Here is a 23,056-nt window from a genome sequence, read left to right on the forward strand (position 1 = left end):
AAATAAGAAAGGAGGGAGTTGTGATCAGCAATAGCAACAGTGGAAAAATATGGAAGTAACTTTTGTGATGGATTTACCAAAAAGAATGCGATCCACCCATGACAGAGTTGTTGGTGTTGGAACAAAGATTGAAGCACATTTTTTTATTATTATTATTATTATTTGGGGGAGGGTGCAGGGCAAATGGGGCTGGGTGGCCTGCCTGGGGTCACATAGCAGGGTGATCTTTGGGAGTCTGAGGCCGGATTTGGACCCGGGTGCTCCTGGCTCAAGGGCCAATGCTCTGTCTGCCACCCAGCCACCCCCACTATTATTACTATTTTATTTTATTTGGGGTCTTTTTTTTTCTTCTTTTTGGTTTTTGCAGGGCAGTGGGGATCGGGTGGCTTGCATGTCATACTGCTGGGTGATTGTTGGGTCTATGGGGCTGGATGTGGGCTTGGGCACTCATGGCTCCAGGGCTGGTGCTTTGTCCATTGCGCCACCTGGCCATACCTACAGTTATTACTATTATTTTTTTTATTTTAATTTTTTTTCTCTCCCCTTTACTTTGTCGTCCAAGCAAGTCTATATTCATGGGGGAGGGGAGGTATTTTGTTTACTCTTAAACAAGAATATTTTTATTAATGTAAAAAAATTGTACAAAATGAGAATTAAAATAAAATAAAATAAAAATTTAAAATAAATAAATATTATGTTTATATAGTAAAAAAAAAAAGAATTACACCCTCTGGAGTAGAGCTTGAATGCTTGGCAGCTCAGCTTGAGATGGACCTTAGTATCTGGTGCCCTATCTTACTAGGAAAAATGTAGTCTCTTGGCAAGGTGATGACTTACTATCTAGATTTCATAAGCACATAACAATGAGGTCAGCACAATGGTTCTGTAGAATTTCAATTGAGTAGGCAGTCTAATATCTCTTCTCTCCCACACTTTCCTTTGGAATGTCCCAAACACTGAGCTAGCTCTGGCAATGCATGAGTCAATCTTTGTTATCTGTTTGTACATCCCTGTAAAGTATACTGCCAAGATATGTGAACTTATCCACATAATCAAAATTTCTCCAAACAAAATTTGTTCAAACTTATGGTTCTACATATGGATGATATAGTGCTGGCTGGTTGAGAACCTATGTTTCCTTCAAGTTAATTATTTGTCCAAAATTAGCATAAACAGTAAAGAATTGATCCATATTCTATTATATCTTAACTGCAGAGGCTGCATTGAATATTCAATCATCTGCAAACAAAAAAATCATATACCAACTCCCCACACACACACTGTAGTCTTGTCTTGTAGCCTTTTCAAGTTAAATCATTTGCCATTAGTACAGTAGTTGACCTTGATGCTATTTTCATCTTTGTTGAAGACATACGGCAACATTAGGAAAAGTACTAAAAAGGTCAATGATTTGTTCAGCAATTCTATTTTTCTCTTATTCATTCCTGACTTAAACATTGATAACTATTCTAAATTTTTCATTTTCTCCTTTCCCTTTCAATAGCACACCCACTTCTAATATGAACAGTAGACATTAGACTTTTGAGAAAGTAAATTCTATGTAGTAGAGAGGACTAAAGTCAGACAATAAAGTCATGAGGAAAACCTAAGTAGTGAGAAAGTGAAAACATTATATATATGCAAGTTTTTCAAGTTTATTAATGAAGGGGAGGAAAAAGAAAGGACAGTTGCTGAATGGGGTAGAAACCTCAAAGGGAGGGACATGGACATGAGTCACACAGGATGAGTAGTTAGGTTATATTGTGATCTGTATCTCTGGAGGGAAAACCCACATTTCTGAAATCATAGATTCATTGGTAAACTGGAATACTAAGAAAATAAGAGAATGACAAAGATAATGAGAAAGTTAAGAAAGGAGAAGTGTTTCAATCAGTCCAAGTGTTTATGTCAATCCCTGTGTTATGCAACATTATAGATTCAATAGAAACATGTGATATAATTTTGTAGAACAAAAGGATTAACACACATGAAACAATAACAATAACACTATGCTCCCAATTCCTAGATGATGTAATAAATTTTAAGTAATAATTCCTAGACAAGAGAGTTTGCTGGAAGTAAGAATATACTTTATGGTAGGGATAGAACTTCTAGTTATGTTACTGATATCATGAAACATAAAATGAGATCTAAATAGTCTCTAAGGTCATTTCCTACCTTGAAATATTATGACTGTGATTTGAGCATGGCATTAAATGATTTGGATAGTTTGAGAGTGGTGCAGAAAACATTCAGAAATGGACAGAAGAATTAATAGGTTGTAGGGTACAGGATGGGGAAAAGACAGAGAAGTTAGCAAGATGAGAGTGGGGAACATGGGGTGGAAGCAATGAGAAAATGGCTAGACTGGAGTAGATTTCAGATTAAAAAAATAGTGATAAAATTGGATAGATGGGGGTGAGCCAAGATGGTGGTGTGAAGGCAGGAATTCCCAGCTCTCCCCCCCCAAAAAAACTCCAAAAGCCACAAAATTAAGAAGACTCCAACCAAGACCTAGAGGGGGCAGAACCTACAGAAAGACTAAGTTTAGATGGCTTGGTGGATCAGCAGGAAAAGTCTGTTTCACCTGGACCAGGGAGCCCCAGCATAGCCCAGGCTGAAGTTGCACTGCACTGGTGCAAACAAGCTCCAGCTTTCCAGGGACAGCTGGCAGTGTGCTGGCAGGGCTCCCTGGGGAGCCTGGGTATCTGGTAACAGAAGCAGTTTCCAGATGCCTTGACCTGGGGATCATCAGGAATGGTGTGGAGGATTGGCAGGAGAACTCTGCTGCACCAGAGTGAGCATGGAGCAAGGGCTGGAGCAAGGACCAGAGCTGGCCTTGGGGAAGCCATGCTGTGGGAACCTATGGAGTCATCCTGTAGCTTCTTCCAGAGTGCTCAGCCCACAGATGGTAAGGGAGTGGGGAAAAGACCACAGAGGTCTCTCTGCAATCCCTGGAGAAGATTCCGCTGCTTTGCCCATACTCAGTTTAAGGTCACAGTCTGAGTCCCCATATGATCAGAGAAGAGCAGGGACCTTCTTCATCACAGCTCCAGGGCAGAGAGGAGTGCTTGTGGTCATCCACAGACCAGAGTACAGGCCAGGAGAGCAGTCAGAGCCTCTCATAAGATCTTTTTTTTTAGGTTTTTGCAAGGCAAATGGGGTTAAGTGGCTTGCCCAAGGCCACACAACTAGGTAATTCTTAAGTGTCTGAGACCAGATTTGAACCCAGGTGCTCCTGACTCCAGGGCCGGTGCTTTATCCACTGTACCACCTAGCCGCCCCTCTCTCATAAGATCTTGAAGGAATTCAGGTGTGTGTGGGTGCCCCCAAACCCACCCCCCAAAAAGTTTTGGAAATACATTAAAATCAAGTCATATGCTGAGGAAATGAGCAAACAACAGAGAAAAAAGAATCTGACCATAGAAAGTTACTTTGGTCCCATAGAGGTTTAAAACATATATACTCATTAGATGACAAGGTCAAAGCTTTTGGATCCAAAGCCTCAAAGAAAAATTGGAAATGGTCTCAGGTTATAGATGACCTTAGAAAAGACTATGAAAAGCAGGGGAGTTAAGGAAAAATTGGGAAGAGAAATAAGAGCAATTCAGGAAAATCATGAAAAACCAAGCCAGCAACTCAGTAAAGGAGAAACAAAGAAATACTAAAGAAAATAACATGCCAAAAAACAATTTAGTTCAAATGGAAATCTCCTTGGAAATACAATAAAAAAAAACAGATCCAGAAGAGATAATTTAAAAATTATTGGGCTGAAAGTCATGACCAGGAAAAGAGCCTAGACTTCAGTTTTTAAGAAATAATCACCTGGAGGGATTTGCATGAACTGATGCTGAGTGAGATGAGCAGAACCAGAAAAACACTGTACACCCTAACAGCAACATGGGAGTGATGTTCAACCTTGAAGGACCCACTCATTCCATCAGCATAACAATTGGGAACAATTTTAGGCTGTCTGCAAAGGAGAGTACCATCTGTATCCAGATAAGGAGCTGTGGAGTTTGAACAAAGTACAAGGACTATTCCCTTTAATTCGGAAAAAAAAACAACAACAACAACCCAGATGTCTTATTGTTTGATCTGGTTACCTCTGAGAATTCTGTTCTCTTTAAGGATATGATTTCTCTCTCATCACACCCAATTTGGATCAAGGTACAACATGGAAACAAAGTAAAGAATGACAGAGTGCTATCTGTGGGGTGGGGGTGGGGGGAGGGAAGCAAGATTGGGGGAAAACTGTAAAACTCAAATAATATCTTTAATAAAAATTAAAAAAAAAAAAGAAATAATCCAGGTTATGTGGTGCAGTGGATAGAGCACTGGCCCTGGAGTCAGGAGTGCCTGAGTTCAAATCCAACTGCAGACACTTAATAATTACCTACCTGTGTGGCCTTGGGCAAGCCACTTAACCCCATTACCTTGCAAAAACCTTAAAAAAAGAAAGAAAAGAAAAGAAATAATCCAGCAAAATTGTCCTGAGATCCTAGAAGCAGAGGATAAAATAGAAACTGAGGGAAACCACCAATCACTTCCTGAAAGAGATGCCCCCTGAAAAAAAAACTCCAGGAATGTAATAGCCAAATTCTAAAACTCCCACATTAAAGAGAAAATACTACAAGAAGCTAGTAAAAACAATTCAATCACCATGGCACTACAGGATTACACAATATTTAGCAGTCTATATTAAGGGATCATAGGGCTTGGATTATGATATTCTGCAAGGCAGAAGAACTTGAATTATAATCTAGAATTAACTGAACATTTTCTTTCAGGGGAAAAGATGGACTTTCAATGAAACAGGAGACTTTTGAACTTTCCTGTTGAAATGACCAGAACTGAACAGAAAGTTTGATCTTCAAGTACAGGACTCAGGTAAAACATAGAGAGGGTAGATGGAAAGGTTAATTATGAGGGATTTAATGATTCTGAATTGCATGTATTCCTAAATGGGAAGAAGATATTGATAATTCATATGACTCTTCTCATTCTCAATTCTCATTCTCATTCTCAACAGTTAGAAGGAGCATATAGAGTCAAGGCATGGGATGGAGCTGAATATGAAAATGTAATATAAAGATGGAGTCAATGGGTGAAAAAGGAATGTACTGGGAGAAAGGGAGAGGAGTGGTAGAATGGGCTAAAATATTTCACATAAGAGTCAAGAAAAAGCTTTTGCAATGGAGTAGAAGTGGGGGGAAGGTGAAGGGGAATGAGTGAGCCTTCATTCTCATAAAAAATGGTTCAGAGAGGAAATAACATATACACTCAATAGGCTATAGAAATCTATCTTACCCTAGAGGATAAAGGAGAAGAAAGGGATGGGAGAAGGGGAACGGGGAAGGAGAGGAGGGGGTAGGTGATAGAGGAGAGGGAAGATCTTGGGAGAGAGAAGTCAGATACAACACACTTCTGAGGAGGGACAAGGTGAAAGGAGAGAGAGAGAGAGAGAGAGAGAGAGAGAGAGAGAGAGAGAGAGAGAGAGAGAGAGAGAGAGAGAGACTAAAATAAATGGGTGGGAATGGAGGGAAATAGTTAACAATAGCAACTTTGGGAAAAAAATGTTGAAGCAACTTCTCTGATGGACTTATAAAGAATGCAACCCATCCCAGAGACAGAGCCAAAGGTATTTGAATACAGACTGAAATACATTTTTTTTTCTCTCTCACATCATTTCTCTTGAGGTTTCTTTATCTTTGGGGGTGGGGGAAGGAGATTTATGTCTACTTTCACAACAAGATTATTGTAGAAATATTAAAATAAATAAATAAATCATTTAAATTGGATAGCTAAATCTGATCAAAATTATGGAGATTTAAAAAAATTTGAAGCAGTAAGAACAATCCCAAAGAACAAACATTTATTAAGTGACTACTATGTGTGGGGCACTGTTCTAGCTCTTTTTAAAAAGGCACAAAGCTTGGGACAACTAGGTGACAGAGTGGATAGAATACTAGTCAGGAGAACTTGAGTTCAAATCTGACCTCAGACACTTAAAAATCACCTAGCTGTGTGACCTTGGGCAAGTCCCTTAACCCCATTGCCTTGCCAAAAAAAAGGCACACAGCTTAGGTAAGTTACTGTCCAAGGAGATTAGTAGTGGGGAAAGACACTAATATAGCTAACTATGACATGCAATATATTTTGCTAGTTTTAGACCATAACTAATATTGTGGCAGAAGAAATGGAGAGAAATATTTTGAAGGAAGAATGAACAAGATTTGGTGACAACTTGCTTATGAAATATGAATCAATGAACAATCATTTATTAGGTATCTCCCATGTGCCAGACACTATCAAGCACTGGTGATACAAAGACAAAAAAAGAAAAAGTTCCTGTCTTCAATGAGTTTGTTATTATGGGAAATAAGATGGAATAAAGCAAAAAGGTGGATTTGAATTTTCTGGAGCCAAAGTTGACTGAATTTTCTAGTCTATAAGTCACTAGGACCATGGAAATATTATTGTAAGTGAGTTTAGACAAGAAGTAGGAATAGGACAGTGAGCTAAATTTTGATAATTTCATTATTTTGGGAGCAGCAGGATATACTTAGTAAGGTATGTCAGAATGCAGCATGTTCTCAGTGTGTAGCTTACCAATTCTGGGGCTTTCCATTATATTGAATTTCCGAAAGTACATCATCTGACAGATATATTAGGAATACCCACTAGTTTCCTTGTCAAAGTTGTGTCTCAAGTCTTATTTTAGAAACATAGACTATCTTTAAGAAAAGGTGGTTAAGTCAATCAGCAAGATGTCAGTCAGGTGGTGATTCAAACATGAATCAGTTGTTTTGCTCTGCCCTAATGGATTTCTAGAGAACCTCACCCCCCACACACACTTCCGTGTCTTAGTTTCATAATTAATACAAAGAGTCTTCAATTGAAGTTGACTTTTAGTGCTTAGAAATTTCAATAATTAAAAGCTCACAAAACTCAGGAGAGACTAAGCAGGTATTTATATAAATGGTGATAGCAAGCCAGAAGAAATAAACGGGTTCCCACAGCCTCAGACAAAGAGCAGCAAAGGGTTTTAGTTATTCAGATATTCAAGTTATTGTTCTTCTACCTTATAAATTTTAACATCAATTAGTCAAGGGAAAGTTGTTTTTTTTTTAGCTAAGGAACATATTTGGATAACCTCAAGTATGATAAAGGAAAGGGGGAAAAGAATAACAGGGAATAGGACGGGGAGAGAGGAATGAGAGAAGGGTCCTCATCTGTATTCCTCACAAACACCCCATTCTTCATTCCTCTGTTGTTATCTATGGTATTTTATGCTCATTTATGCTCATTAGCACTATACTGTGCTAAGGTTTCAGTTCCCTAAGAGATTGATCTTCTTTGACTTCAAAGGCATAACTAATTAATATGATCAACTGAAAGAAGGGCACCTTCCCTTTCCAGGTCATATATTTTCATTTTAACAAGGTCTTTCTGGAAGCAATATCTCTTGCCTTTGCTGCCTAACTCAGAATGACACTAATGGTGAGAATTTCAGGACAGATTTTGGATAAGCTGTGTTTTATAATACAGCTCCTGTAGGTCTAAGATTCTACTTATACTTAGGCCTAGGCCCAGTCATTTGTCTGCAATAATGTGCTGGCAATTGTTTTAACAATCAGTTCTCAAAAAAAATACATGATATGCTTTTAGTTTAATTTGCATTTTCTCTATAATTTACCTAAGACTAGACACTCAAAAACTCCCCCAAAACAAACAATAAATCAATCCCTGATTTGTATGGTGTTTGCTGATTTCTGAGGTGTAAATGCTTACGCTGAAAATTTAATAATTGGCTCCCAGAGTAACTAATGTTCCAGTACCCTCCTGAGTGTGGGCTTCATAAGCCAAGTAGGCAACTTGAGTAAGCCTACTCATTACATACCACCCATATACCATACATTTTACACCATCCATACACTGGTGCAGAGGAAATACTAGGCAGAAAGAAAATATTATGCTAGCAAATAGTTAAATCTGTGCTTTTCTATGCTGATCTTATGTTTCCTGTAAAATATTAGGTTATAGAAAAAACTGACTTGCACCATCCCTGGAAAAATTTGCCTCCCTACAAGACCTTGGGTTGATAAAAATTATCTTGGATTCCCTGTATCTTACCAGCTAGACAGACACTGGGCCCTATTATTGGGAGTATCCTATAGGGACAGGAAGGCATAGGTTAGAGACCAACAAAGAGAACCAAAATTATAGACTATTACTCAAAATGAATTAATTGTCCTTGAATATCCTGACATAATCCATTAAACTACACCTGCATTAACCCTCTTCTCTTCCTCTGACCTAGTGAGCTCTAAATTTTTAAAAAGTAAAATACTGCCCTTCTAAGCATTTTCCCTTGACTGATATTTTGCATGGTATTGTTGAAGTTTACCATGCATATCATGCCCTGTTTCCCCTATATATCAGCCACAGCATACCCTCTATTAGCTGCTATCCTCTGAGAATCTATCCTTAGAAAGCCCATATGCATGCAATAACCTTGCAACTGTATAATAAAACATATGTCCCTCATATTTCTGAATCTTGAGTCTCTCATTCACTGCTTGAACCCTAAACTTCAATAATACCACATGAACACAGAAGGAGAAACACAAAATATCAGTCAAGGGAAAATACCTAGATGGACAGTATTTTACATTTTAAAAAATTAAAGTTCACTAGATCAGAGGTATCAAATACTCTGCCACAACACTCTAGAGTACTATCTAAACCAGAGTGAAATATAATTGGGAAATATTTAACACAATAAATAAAAATATAATAATACATTGAAAGCATTATTTTTTTTTAGGCTTTTGCAAGGCAAATGGGGTTAAGTGGCTTGCCCAAGGCCAAGCATTATGTTTTTAAAATTGGGTTAATATGCTACTTGGAGGGAGTCTTATATATGGATTAGTGGCCCCAATTTCTATTCAAGTTTGATATCACTGCACTAGATCAAGAATTTTTTTCTACTTTATGGACAAATTTGATAGACTAATAAGCTCAGTGGAATACTTGCTCCAATTGATTCCTCTGTCAAGGAAGGGACCAGGATTTGTACCGAAAGATCAGAAATTTATAAAGCACTTTTCTTTCAACTACCCTAAGAGGTAAAGTGTCTAAGTATTATTATTTTTACTTTATAGAAAAGGAGGTTCAGCGATATTAAACAGTCTTCCCCACAGGCACACAGCTAGTAAGTATTGAATCTGGAATTTGAACCCATAATTTTTGACTTCAAGTCTGCTCCTTATTCTATTGGCTTATTTTGATATCTCTGTGATATTGAAGGGCTTTTCGATGTACTCTTTCTAATATCTCCTAATGCCACTCTTTCTCCTTCTGTTGCTAGTTCTCATCTAGCCCCTACTCTTTGGGTTCTTGATTCTGTCAGATCTTCTGGTCTTGATAGGAATAAAACCTTTTCTTACTGAACTGAAGCCTCCTTTCATTCCATCTCTCTCTCCAGTCTTCTCTCCTAAAACTATTCTTGCTCAGTAGTTTCCCAGGCTGTCATCCCCTACTCCAGCTTCACTTATCCTCTTCTCAATCTTGACACAATAATTATCAGGTTCAATGTTGTGTTGTCTGTAGTTGAATTCCTATCCCCCTTGTCCTAAAATCACTCATATATTGGCCACCTCTAACTCCAGATTGTTCCCACCATTTGCCTCAGCTCCACTTAGCTTTTGTTAAACAATATTGGAGGAAGTCACACAACTGTGCAAATTGGGTGCGTTATAAGTTGATGTTATCTCTTCTCACCTGCGCCAACATTTTAGCAAGGCAATCCTTTTATTCCTCCTTAACAGATGGCTCTCTGTGCTTCCCACAATAACTGTTAGGAAACTTCAATTCTCTTCTCAAGTCTCCCATACTACCTTTTCTACCCTCTTAGTAGAAAATTTAGTCTTGTACTATATGAAGAACAGATCACGTGAAGTGAGCTCTCTCTTTTCCCCTGTTCTGCATCACAAAATCTTTTGACATCATCCCCCATTCTCTCTTTAATCTAGTTTCTGATGAAGAGGAGACTTCTTTCCAAGCCAACTCTTCTTGATCTCATCTATACCATGCCCTCTGGTAATATTCCCTTCAATCACTCTTTTCTCTCCTTAAGCACTTTGCTCTTTCCCTGTTGCCTAATAGCATGTCCAGTTCCCTAAAAACAAAAATAACAATAAAAAAATCACCTCTTTTGACCTTGCTTAATATGTGAAGAAGTCTTTCTCCTATATCTCTCCTCCTTTCACATCAAGCTCCTAGAAAGTTAGCTATGCTCCTTGCTACCTTTTCCACACTTTCTCACTTCTCAGTCTCTTACTATTTGACTTATGCCCTCATCACTCAACTGAAACTGTGTTTTTCAAAGGTACCAGTTATCTCCATTCTGTTATTTTGGATGGTCATCTCTCACTCCTAATTTTTCTTGAGCTCTCTGCAACATCTCACACAACAACTACTACTACTACTACTACTACCACCACCTACTCTTTTCTTCTGGATAATATTACTAATAATAACAGCTAAAATTTATGGAATGCTTACTATGTGCCAGGACCTGTGCTGGGTACATTAGCATCATTATCTTATTTGATCCTCACAACCACCTGAGGGGTGATGGTAGTGATGTTATTATTCCCATTTTACATATGTGTAAACTAAAGCAAATAAGGTTGTGATTTTCCCAGGGTCACACAATTGGTGAATTGTGAGACTGGATTTGAACTCAGGTCTTTCTGACTCCAGGCCCAACATAACTATCCAGTGTACCATCTAGCATTTAGCCTTGCATGGCCTGTTCCCCATAGTTGGGTTATATCCCATCCTCATTTCTGCCTCCTGGAATCCCAAATTTCCCTCAAATTTCAACCAAGATACCATATTTTTCAAATAGCTTTCTGGATGCCTCTCCATCCTCCCAGATGCTACTTCTTCTCCCCGCCCCCAATTGCATTATATTTATTTATATATACTTATAAATGTTGTCTACCCCTATAGAATATAAGCCCATTAGGGAGCAGAGATTCTCATTTTTATATTTAGCACAGTGCTTGGTATACAGTAAGCATTTATGAAATGCTTTTGAATTGCTAATTTAATTTATTAATTCACCCAGGATGGAAGCCCTTACTCCTAATAAGGATTTTATTACTTATTAAGGAAGATGCACTATTGTGTAATGAAATAAACATTGGCCTTGAAGTTAGAAAATAAAAACTTAGATTTAGGTTTCAGTTTTGGCCCTGTCATTGGCTATATGACATTGGATAATTCTTTGAATAAATTCTTCCTAATTTGTAAAAATGGAAATAATATTCATACAACTTCCCTCAAAGGCTTATCATGAGGATTGAGATAATATGTAAAAAGTGGTATTAACTATAGTTGGTTGGTTGGTTCTTGTCCATTATCAAAAAAGACCAAGACGATATCACTATGTTTGAGACAAATTACAGTGTGACTGTTACTGATCAGACCAATAGGAGCTCAGAATGCTCTACCACAGGTCAGGCACATGATTTAACTATAAAATACCATACAAATAGTAATTGTTTTATTTGATTGTTTGCTTTATGAGAATTTTGACAAGAGGAGGATAATAATGTAAAATTAAATGATATCAAAGGTCGTCTATAGAGAAAGGAATTAGGCAACTTTTTATAGTTTTTTTGGCTTACCAAGCCAAAAAGTTTTATAGTTTTTTGGCTTACCATTCTTGGATTGTCAGGGTTGAAAGGGAACATCAAATTCATTTAGTCCAATTTTTAACTCCAAACAGGAAATTTTATCTAGAACATCCTTGTCAGACAGGCATCCAACAACTCTTGAACACTTGCAGTGATGAGAAGCTCACTAGATCACAAAACAAGCACATTCTATTGTTGAACAACTCTAATTGTTACAATTTCTTTCCATTTATATCTGACATACATAACTTTTTATGGCGTATAGAGAATGCATTCCATTTAATATTCCTTCAAATACTTGAAGACTGTTATCCTAAGTGTCTTCTTTTTAAGACAACCATCTGTTCTTTTGACAATTGCTTTAACATATTTTCCAGACTCTACATGGTTTGGGTTGTTTTCTTTTTTCTTTTTTAAATTTTATTTATTTAAGGCAATGGACTTGCCCAACGTCACACAGCTAGGTAATTATTGTGTCTGAGACTTAATTGAACTCAGGTCCTCTTGACTCCAGGGTTGGTGCTCTAATCTCTGTGCCACCTAGCTGCTCCCTTTGATTAATTTCATTTCTACATTTTCCAATACATTAATACCCTTCCTCATATATGGCATTCAGGAGCTCTTCACTCCATTGGCAATCCAGAATGAATACAATTTCTTCCTGTGGGCAACCTGTGACCAAGTTCAACTTGCTGTTTGATCAGCTTCTACTCCTGGATGCCACATACAATTCCTTCTTGCCTCTAAGCTTGTTCAATTCCATTATTAAAACTTCATCACAGGAAAATGGCTAGAATCATGTTGCAACAATGATCATCTTGTCTCCAAGTCCTTTCTCCTTGAAAAGTTCTGTGAAGTATCCCTATAATGATTTCCACCCCCACCCCTTCCAATCCCAACACAACTTGCTCTTTAACACTTTCCATCATTGCCTTGGCTCTGAAACTTTGGTGGGTGGAGCCACCAAGTTTATTAACCATAAGTTTAAAACACAGTCACACCTTTCTACTAAATTTTTATTAATGCCTAAAACTATTAATTTGTTGTTGTGCATGAAATTGCCATGCGCTCATTGAAAAAATAAGAGGTAAAAATCTTGTAGATTCTTCAAGTGTTGTAATTATACAAATATTTTTTAATAAAACATATATGCTTATATTAAAACTTCATAAAATTCCTCTATCAATGAAATCAGAGATAATTTAAACAATCCTTCAATTAGCAATATAAAAGGAAATATAAAAGAAACATTTGCCTGCCAAAAATGTTTGACACTGTCATAGAAGAGGATTAACCCTTTGTCTGAAATCAGTATTTGCTAATCCTGCTTTTTTTTACTTTAACTGAAGAATAGATTCTGTTCCAGCCCCTTAGCTTTGCTTTCTGCTTCAAATATGTTTCTTGAATATGTTGTAGGATTCTTGTTTTTAATCCAATCTGCTATCCACTTCTATTTTATGGGAGAGTTCATCCCATTCACATTAACAGTTATGATTACTAACTCTGCATTACACTCCATTCTATTTCCTCCCAACCCCCTATCTTGTTTTACCCTATCACTAGTTACCAGTATTTTACTTCTGACTACCACCTCCTTCAATATACCCTCCCTTCAAATAGCTCCCTCCTTTTCTTTCCCAATTCCCCTTAATTCTGCTCTTCCTTCTATCAGTCCTTCCTTCTCTCTTTTTTCTTTTCCCTTCTTAATTTCCTATAGGGTAAGATAAATTTCTAAACCCAACTGGAATATGTTATTTCCTCTGTGAATCAAATCCAATGAAAGTCATATTCATTCAATTTTTACCCCTTCCTTTCTTTCCCTCTACTGTTTTTTCTCCTTTCCCCTCCTAATTTCTTATAGGGTAAGATAAAATTTTTAAAGCCAACTGAGTGAACATATTATTTCCACTTTGAATCAAATGCAATGAGAATCATATTCATTAAATTTTTACCCCTTCCTTTCTTTCCCTCTACTGTAATAGGTACTTTGTGCTTTTCCAAGTGATATACTTTACCCTATTCTGCTCCTTCTTTTCCCAGTACGATCCTTTGTTCATACCTTAATTAATTTTTATATCATCATATCAAAATCAACTTATGCCCACACCTTCTATCTAAAAATATTCCTTCTAATAGAGATATAGTTCTCAAGAGTTACAATTCCTGTGGAGGAATGTAAACAATTTAATCTTATTAAATAATATTATTTCATTTTCTGTTTACCTTTTTATGCATCAATTGAGTCTTATATTTGAAGATCAAATTTTCTGTTCAGCTCTGGTCTTTTCATCAGGAAAGTTTGAAAGTTCCCTATTTCATTGAAAATTCTTCTTATTGGGGGGGGGGCAGCTAGGTGGCGGCTAGGTGGTGCAGTGGATAGAGAACCGGCCCTGAAGTCAGGAGTACCTCAGTTCAAATTTGACCTCAGACACTTAATACTTACCTAGCTGTGTGGCCTTGGGCAAGCCACTTAACCCCATTTGCCTTGCAAAAACCTAAAAAAAAAGAAAATTCATCTTTTTCTCCTAAAAGAATATTCAGGATAGTTGATCCTTTGTCCTTCAGAATATATTTTAGGTCCTATGATTCTTCTTACCAAGTCCTGTGTAATCCTGACTATGGTTCCTTGGAATTTGAATTATTCCTTTCTGGCTGCTTGCAGTATTTTCTCTTTGACCTGATATTTCCGGAATTTCACTACAATATTTCTTGACATCTTTATTTTGGGATCAGGAAGTAACCAGTGAATTCTTTCAATGACTATCTTGCCCTCTGGTTCTAGGATATCAGGGTAGTTTTCCTTGATGGTTTTTTGAAAGATGCTGTGCAGGCTCTTTTTTTTGATCATGGCTTTCAAGTAGTTCAATAATTCTCTAATTAGCTTTCCTGGATCTATTTTAAAAGTCAGTTGTTTTTTAGATAAGGTATTTTCTTTTATCTTTTTCATTTTTTTATTTGACTTGACTGATTTTTGATGTCTTATAAAGTCATTAGTTTCCAGTTTTAGTTGCCCAGTTCTAATTTTCAAGGAATTATTTTCTTCAGTTAGCTTTTATATCTCCTTTCCCATTTAATCACTCTCTGTTTTTAAAGGAATTGCTTTCCTCAGTCAAATTTTCTACTTTCTTTTCCAAACTAATGAATCTCTTTTGCATACCTCTCATTTTTCCCCCCAATTCTTCTCCTTGATCTTTAAAATCCTTTTTGATCTCATTCCAAGAGGACTTTTTGAAATGAAGACCAATTCACTATACCCCTCTGGGACTTTAATATAGTCCTTTTTCCAATCTTGTCTTCTGATATGGTGTTTTGATCATCCTTATCACTTTAATAGTTTTCTATAGCTAGGGCTTGTTTTTTACTCATGTTTAGCCTAGTTCATGGGTGAAGGCCTTCTGTGCTTTGGATCCTTCACTCTGGTGTTACCAGAACTATAGGGCATCCACTCCTGAATCAGTGGCTCCCACTGTGCTAATATTTCCTGGTTTAGTTGTGCCTGCTATGTTGGGGTTTTGGGGTCACAATGTCCTTTCTATGCTGGGCCATAGATGGACTGCTGTATCACTGGCCTGCTGGGCCATGTTCCCCCTGAACTCAAGTGGGACAGACTATTAGTGAAGTTCCTTTTTTTTTTTTTAAAGATTTTTGCAAGGCAAATGGGGTTAAGTGGCTTGCCCAAGGCCACACAGCTAGGTAATTATTAAGTGTCTGAGACTGGATTTGAACCCAGGTTTTCCTGACTCTAGGGCCGGTGCTCTATCCACTGTGCCACGTAGCTGCCCCAAGTGAAGCTCCTTTTAAGTTGGAAAATATTCCACTGTGTATTTTTTGTGGGTTCTGTCTCTCTAGAATTCATTTAGAGGCTTGACTAACACTGTTTCTGATGGAAGAAATCCAGGAAGTTCCTGGCTTCTCTCTGCCATCCTAGCTCTGCCCCCTCAGAAGGATTACCTTTAGATAGTAAGTCAATAGAACATTTATTAAGCACCTGTTATACATTCTAGTATCTTTGCCAAGAAAATTCTAAGGACAGTTGGTCCACAGGATCATGAAAGTCAAACATGACTGAATGAGCTCTCTACTCTGCCCTCCAATCAGAAGGTCCCAAGGACAGATGGCACTGGTAAGATATTAGTACCAGGGCTAAGTGAACTACAGGAATATAAGTTTTTTGAAGGTATGATGGAAGTCTAAAAGAGTACAGTCAAGTGGATAATGAAGAGATAATTGGCCTGCCTTCCTTCAATGGAGGGTTTGTGAGGAACTTTAGATAATGAAGTCCTTCAGATGTTTCTGTTTGTGTATTACATTGTACAAATGCCTTGAGACCAAAGCCAATTAACAGAAAACCTAGACCTCCTTGAAATCCCCCCCACCAAGGTTACTGGAGAGCCCTAGGGAGAGAGATTAAAAAGGTAACCCACCTAAGCCTCTGGGCAGTGGGGACTAAGATAGTCAGTGTTTTATACTAATGAAAAAATCCCATCATTTTAAGATTAATGTTCCAAGTATCTCCTATCAATGCTACCAAACCAATGCTAACCATTATTCCTTCCTTATTTGAACTCATAACTTCCACCATCCCTGGCTGCCTCCTTAATGGCTTTGATATTCATTAAAAAAAAATCATCTGCAAAGAGTCTTAGGGGCAACTACTATGTAATGTATACTCTTCCTGGGTGCATCAAGAGGGTAACCAGGTTAAAGAGGATTGATTGAAGCAATTTGGGTACGTTCATACCGGAGAAAAGAAAGCTTTAGTAGAGGGGAGGTGATATAATCTTGTACTGTCTGAAAGGCTGTTATGTGAGGAAAGAATTATACTTGTTTTTGCCAGGAACAAAGACCAGAATAAGTAAGTAATGTAGTTACGTTATAGGGAGTTGATTTGGGATTAATAATAAGAAAAGAAACTTTCTAACAATAAGAATTGTCCAAAAGTGCAGTGGGCTACCTTAAGAAAGAATGAATCCTTTATCCTGGAGATAGATATTCAAGTGGAGGTTGAATAATCCCTATGTGAGACTATTAGAGTAGGTGAGGGGGTATTGATCACTTTTGGGTTGAACTAGACAGCCTTTGAGATTACTTCAACTCAAAGATTCTGTGACAGATCTAAGCAACAAAATAACCACAAAATGCTAATTGTTTGATATTTATTTTCTTCCTTGAAATTTGGAGGAAATGTAATGGAATACTTTATAGAATTTAATTTGCAGAAAGAAGGAATGATGGTACCAGTTTTACCAGGTTTGATTTTTCCTGTATATATATTGTGCACTAACCTCTAAAGCAGCCATTTGTTGGTGGCATTTTTTATAAAAACACCCTTTTCCAAATTAACGTTATTTTGTAAACTCTTCTAGAGATGGAAATCTTTCTTTTTTCAAGTGTGTCTAATGCTGTTCAGCAGAGAAAACCGTTGAGATTTTCACAGCTGAGTAAATATGTGAGCAAAGAAATACAAAGCACACCTTTGAAAGAATTAACAACTAAGCCATAGGCCATGGAGGTTTTTCTTTTATAATAGTGTCTTTTTTTTCCTGCTGCCTGTCAAAAAAAAAAAGAGAAAGAACACCCCTTCCCCAATAAGAGTTAGAAATCCCATTACCAAGCAAAAACGACCTTTTATGCCCAAGTTCCCAGCACAAGTCCTTAGTAAATAAATCACCAGTCTGGTCATTGGCCTTCAGCACACAATGTAATAATATCTACAAACACAGTTGTTTAAATACAACTTGTTGCCAATACTTTAACAGGTTCATTAATCACAATTCAGCTTGCTATCATAGTTACACATCAATTGTGCTGCTCAATTTCTACCCAATCACCTCAACAGTATATAAAACTATCATTAAATCAACTGGTTCCTATTCCATTAAAAAGGGACAAGTTAATGAAACCACAAAATTGAGGTAAAAAGACAATACAGCTGATTGTATCATGGAAATGTAAACAAAAGGCAATTTGGGCCATTTACACACTTCCTTAGATATTCAAATTATCAAAGAATGGCAATTTACAAATTGTTTTCTCTTTTTTCAAAAGCATCATTAGTTACATACATTTTAAACAATGCTTATAAACAACCTCATCATATCCCAGTAATTGACTACATATATCTGACAAATCTTCAGTCTAACAATATTTTTGATGGCCTAACAATGTTTATAGAAAGTGTTATCATCCAGCTCATTAATGAAAGATGCCAGTTATCTCTTCTATTATATTTCTTTCTGCATGAATGTCCCTGCCCAACAAAACTATCCCTATTCCTTTAAGAAAAAGGTCCAATCCATCCATGAAAAAGAATAGTTCTATTAACAAGTGGTCAGTAAGCCTTTGCTTTGAAGATCTCCACTAACAGGACTACTTCCTCCTAAGGTAGTCCATTCCACTGTTAGGAAGTTATACTTTATAGGGAGCTGTTTGTGACATCAAAGTCAAAATTTATCTGTTTTCACCTTCTAGTCATTCTTACTAATTCAGCCTCTGGGGGCTGGAATCACAGAACTGAATCTTTGGATAGAATCTTAACCTCCTCCAAGCCATCTAAGAAAAAGAATTTCAATTACAACATACTTGACAAGTAACTGTCTAGGCTTTGTTGGAAGAGTTCTACTTAGAGGAAATCCACTCTTTATTGATACAACATTTTTATTGCTCTAATTTTTAAGCAGTTTTTCCTGATATCAAAACTAAATTTGCATCTTCTATGCAGTCCTCTTAGTTCTGCCCTCTGGGAACAAACAGAAGTCTAATCCCTCTTCCACCTGAAGATCTTTCAGAGTTAGAAAGCAACTCCACTTTTTTGTAGTTCTACCTGGTTTCAACTTCATAAAATGAGATGTGCCTCCCAGGATAAACTGATCACTTCAAATCTTATCACTTTGGCTTAACTCAAGCCTTGGATACCAGCTTCCTCAGCCTCTTCTCTCCTCTGAAGTCCAGTTCTCTTTTCAGCAAACAGCCCTTCAAATACTTGAAGACAGTCCTCATGTTTCTTCTAAATCTCTCCCTTTTCAAGATAAAAATCCCCATTTTCTTCAACTGATCTGAAATTTACTCAGCCCTATAGCCTCACTAAATTATTTGTTTTCCTCTGGATATTCTTCAGGTTATCGATGTATTTCCTGAAAAATGGATTGCAAACTGAATATAATGTTCTAGATGTGGTCTGGTCAAGATAGAGTACAGAGTACAGAGGCTTTTCAAGATATACCTGAGATTATGTGAACTTTCTTGGCAGACATTTCAGACTAACTCATATTGAATTTTCAGTCCCCTAAAATCACCAAATCTTCATTTATTTAAACAGTCAGATAAACTGTTGTCTAGGCATGCCACTCCAATTCAAATGCTACTGTAAACACTTGTTATGTTATCCTGGGCAAGTCCCTTAACCACTATGTGCTTGAAACAACTTCTGAGGAGTTGGGTCTACATTTGTGGAGGGAATTCCCATACCAGAATTAATCCACAAGGAATGACATCATTAGGCTAGATGAAATTTAATTGGGTGAGGTTTAAATAAATGTTTGCATATATTTTTAACATGTATATTTCTTGATAAAATTTTTGTTTCTGTATGAAGAAAGTATGGCTATAGTGTTGATGCCTATATTTTACAATGTAGTTTTCTGTTCTGTCTGTGACCCTCTTTATTTTATGCTCTTGGTGCTCTAATATTCTTTTAAGGCTTCAAGGTCTCTGTTATAAAATTATGTCCAAATCTTCATCTGTTACTCTAATGTCTTGCCCCTCTCCTAAGTCCAGACCAATGCATGTACCTGGAGAGCCCCACATTTCAAAATCAACATATCTGACATAAAGGTTTTTAATATTCTTTTTTACTTCACTAACCATTATTCATCTGGTTTTCCATATTCTTAAACTTTGGTATTATCTGCACTGGATAAAGTACATCTTTATAACTTTCAAAAAATAAGGAATATTTGTCTTTTAATTGTCCTCAGCATTTTCTTTGTGTTATTTTTTAATAATCAGATTTTATCATGGCCAATGACACCATTACTCAACAGCAGTCCTCCTCACCCCTCTATTTCTACCTTCCCATTGTCTGTTATTAAGGTTGAACAGGTGCCAATTACAAATTGCATGATTTTTTTTTGTATTTGCAAATAACTGAGTGCCTATAAATTAATGGCTCAAACAAATAATAGTTTATGAATGTGTAGAATATTACTGACTATAGGAAAAATGAATATGAAGAATTCAGAGAAACATGAGAAGTTTCATAAGAACAGATGCTAAGCAAAGAAAACAAAACCAGAACATATATAAGGAATATAACAATGTAAATAAAAACAACACTAAACTTAGATAATTTCTTTTTTTTTTCAAAGCAATGGGGTTAAGTGGCTTGCCCAAGGCCACACGGCTAGGTAATTATTAAGTGTCTGAGGTAGGATTTGAACCCAGGTACTCCTGACTCCAAGGCCGGTGCTCTATTCACTGCACTACCTAGCCACCCTGACTTAGATAATTTCAATGACCAATATTGATCCTGGAGTATAGATGGTGACACATTAATTCCTTTTTTCTTGAGAAACAAGTCCTTTTCTTCTCTCTTCTCTCCTCCCACACTACCTGCTTCCTTCCCACTCAGCAAGGGATCTTGCCTCATGCTTCACTGAGAAAATAGAACCCACTCACCAGAAACTTCCTCTTTTCTTCAGATTACATGTTGAAAAACATTTGGCATCTTTCCCCATGCCCTTCTCTTTTATTTTGGTCTTTGATGAAGAGGTGACCCTTTTCCTTAACAAGACCAATCCTCTTACTTGAAGGAAACACATTTCTTAGTCATTCTCAACTCCTCACAAATCTAGCTTCTGACCTCATCCATCAATTGAAATTGTTTTCTCTAAAGGTAACTGATCTCACAACTGTCAAATCTGATGGTCTTTTCTCAGTCCTCTTTCTTCTTATCCTCTGAAGCATAGTATTTCTCATGGCACAGACTAAGTCTTCTTGAGTCTATAAAGTTCACGTTTAGGAAAGAATTAGAAGCACAATGAATTGTGCGTAATCAAGGGCCATTATCACTATGGCATGCCAAACAGAAAGCCTTGAGGCAAGAGATGAAAGGTCAAGAGAGCAACAGTTGAGAAAGCAGCCAAAGAGAATTGGTTTAGGACCAAGCAGAAATGTTTGATAGAGGATGAGGAAGGTCTGAGACAACCAACTGAGACAATCTATCCCACGATGTTTTGCAAGCTTATTTGTGGTTTTTTTATGGTCTGGATATATGAGACCAACAATTATTAGAATTCCCTACAATGAGCTTGAGCTGGATTTCTTGATTCCACCATCTTGATACCTTTGGAAAACTAGTTATTTCTAAGGGGTATGCACATTAGTCTGTGTTTCTTTTAATTTTGTAAAGTTGATGTCCTTGAACAGTCATATTACATGAGCCATAAATAAGAAAACTGAACATACATAAAGTTTAGTGTTGTAAAAAAGGAGGTGGGGGAGGGGGGAGAACTGAAGCTGTAATTTCATTAGTATCAGGAACTCTCAGATGAGGCAATTTCCTCTGCATCTTATAGTCTTAAGAAAGCTCAATGCTCAGAGCATTAAGATTAAGTGACTTGTCCAGGATTCCACAATTTGTATGTGGCATAAATAAGACTTGAAGCCAGATCTTTCTGGCTCCAAGGTCAGTACCTTAAACTGTGATTTCATGTTACTTCTTATTGTTGTGAAAACACTTCTTAGTGTTGTGAAAAAGTAAAATTTAAAATTAATCTGAAATATTTAGTTACATGCTTGATTGCCACAGTAACATGATAATTAAACAAAATGGGTGGCAAGTCACACAGATAGTTTTTATATACTTTTATATTCAAAGTTTCTGTAATTTTTTTCTTTTCTTTGTTAGTTTCTTATTACTATAAACAATATTGGTCTTGAACTTTCTTTGATGCCACCATTAAGTTTCATCATCATCATAATCACACGTTTATACTTTCCTTTTTTTTTTATTTTTGCAGGGCAATGGGGTTAAGTGGATTGCCCAAGTCACACACAGTTAGGTAATTATTAAGTGTCTGAGGTTGCATTTGAACTCAGGTCTTCTTGACCTCAGGGCCAGTGTTCTATCCATTGTGCCTCCTAGCTGCCCCTCATGTTTATATTTATTAAACTACAACTATCCTCTATAAACTCTTTAAGAATCAGGGTTTTTAAAAATATATCCCAATACAGAGATTTCATGTACTATCCTATTTTCACCTTATTTCCATCTCCTAATTCAGTCCTCTCCCCTTGTCACACCTACAATTACATAAAGTGGGGAGGAGGGGCAAAAAATTGCAGTAGTAGAAGGGACTTTCAGGACCATTTTATTTAAGATTTGTTTGCATAAGAATGTCTTTTATATCTCTGATAGGCAGTCATCCAATATTTACTTATAAATCTCCAAAGAGGGAGAACCAACTACCTCATTAGGCAGCTCTTAGTAACTCACCTGTTTAGTTGCCTGCCTGTGCTTAGCATTATGGTAATTAACAATTATCTCAAATTCACATCTGCAAACCCATAGGTAACTAGATATATACTAATCAAGTTTGATATAGTGGGAATAATTATTTTTCAACCAGATCTTCAGGGGGTAGGTTAAGAGCTATCTGTGTCATTATAATTAACAGCTAGTACCAAGTTACCTTTAGCTATTTGAAATGTGGTGGGGCGGAGGGAGAGATATATATAATAATAATATACCATTCATCTCCTTAGTTCCAGCCAAAACAATATAGATTACTCTTGTAACTGACTAGTTCAAGGAGACAGCCGTCTCCTGTGAACAAGCACACTATTATTTTGATTTTAAAATTTTCATTTGGAAAATACATATAGCTTCACTGACCTTCAGATCTGCTGGTACTTGAAATGTATAAAGCATGATTGCCTCCAGCCCTCAAGAGAACAAGATTGAGCAGATTGAGCAGAAATTGGGATGGCAGCATATGATCTGACTGGAAGTAGTCAAAGCTTTGACACAGGCATAGACTTATGGGGGTAGTTAGGGGCTGCAGGAAAATACATTTTCAAGTTCAAATCTGACCTCAGACACTAGCAAGTCATTTAACCTTGTTTTCCTCAGTTCCTCATCTGTAAAATAAGGAAATGGCAAACTACTCTAGTATTTTTGCCAAGAAAATGTCAAATGGAGTCACAAAGAGTTGGACACGACAGAACAACAACAAACCCATGTAAGCCCTCGGCATCCTTATCCCTGCTACTCCTTTCACAGATGACACAGTTCCCAGAACTAGAAAGACTAGATAATCAACTCAGGTTTCTAAGGCTTTCTCTGA

The 23,056-nt window shown here is 37.0% G+C and overlaps 1 protein-coding gene across 1 annotated transcript in view; it reads right to left on the reverse strand.

Moving 5' to 3' along the window:
• EDARADD (EDAR associated via death domain) overlaps nucleotides 1–2,852 on the reverse strand; it is a 141,379-nt gene extending 138,527 nt beyond the window's left edge. The window contains exon 1 of the mRNA XM_074220917.1: nucleotides 2,588–2,852. Coding sequence (XP_074077018.1) covers nucleotides 2,588–2,852 — 265 coding nt within the window. The remainder of the gene's footprint in view (nucleotides 1–2,587) is intronic.
• Nucleotides 2,853–23,056: the final 20,204 nt, after the last annotated feature.

Source organism: Macrotis lagotis, chromosome 2 (genome assembly GCF_037893015.1).
Source record: "Macrotis lagotis isolate mMagLag1 chromosome 2, bilby.v1.9.chrom.fasta, whole genome shotgun sequence".
NCBI classification, from domain to species: Eukaryota; Metazoa; Chordata; class Mammalia; order Peramelemorphia; family Peramelidae; genus Macrotis; species Macrotis lagotis.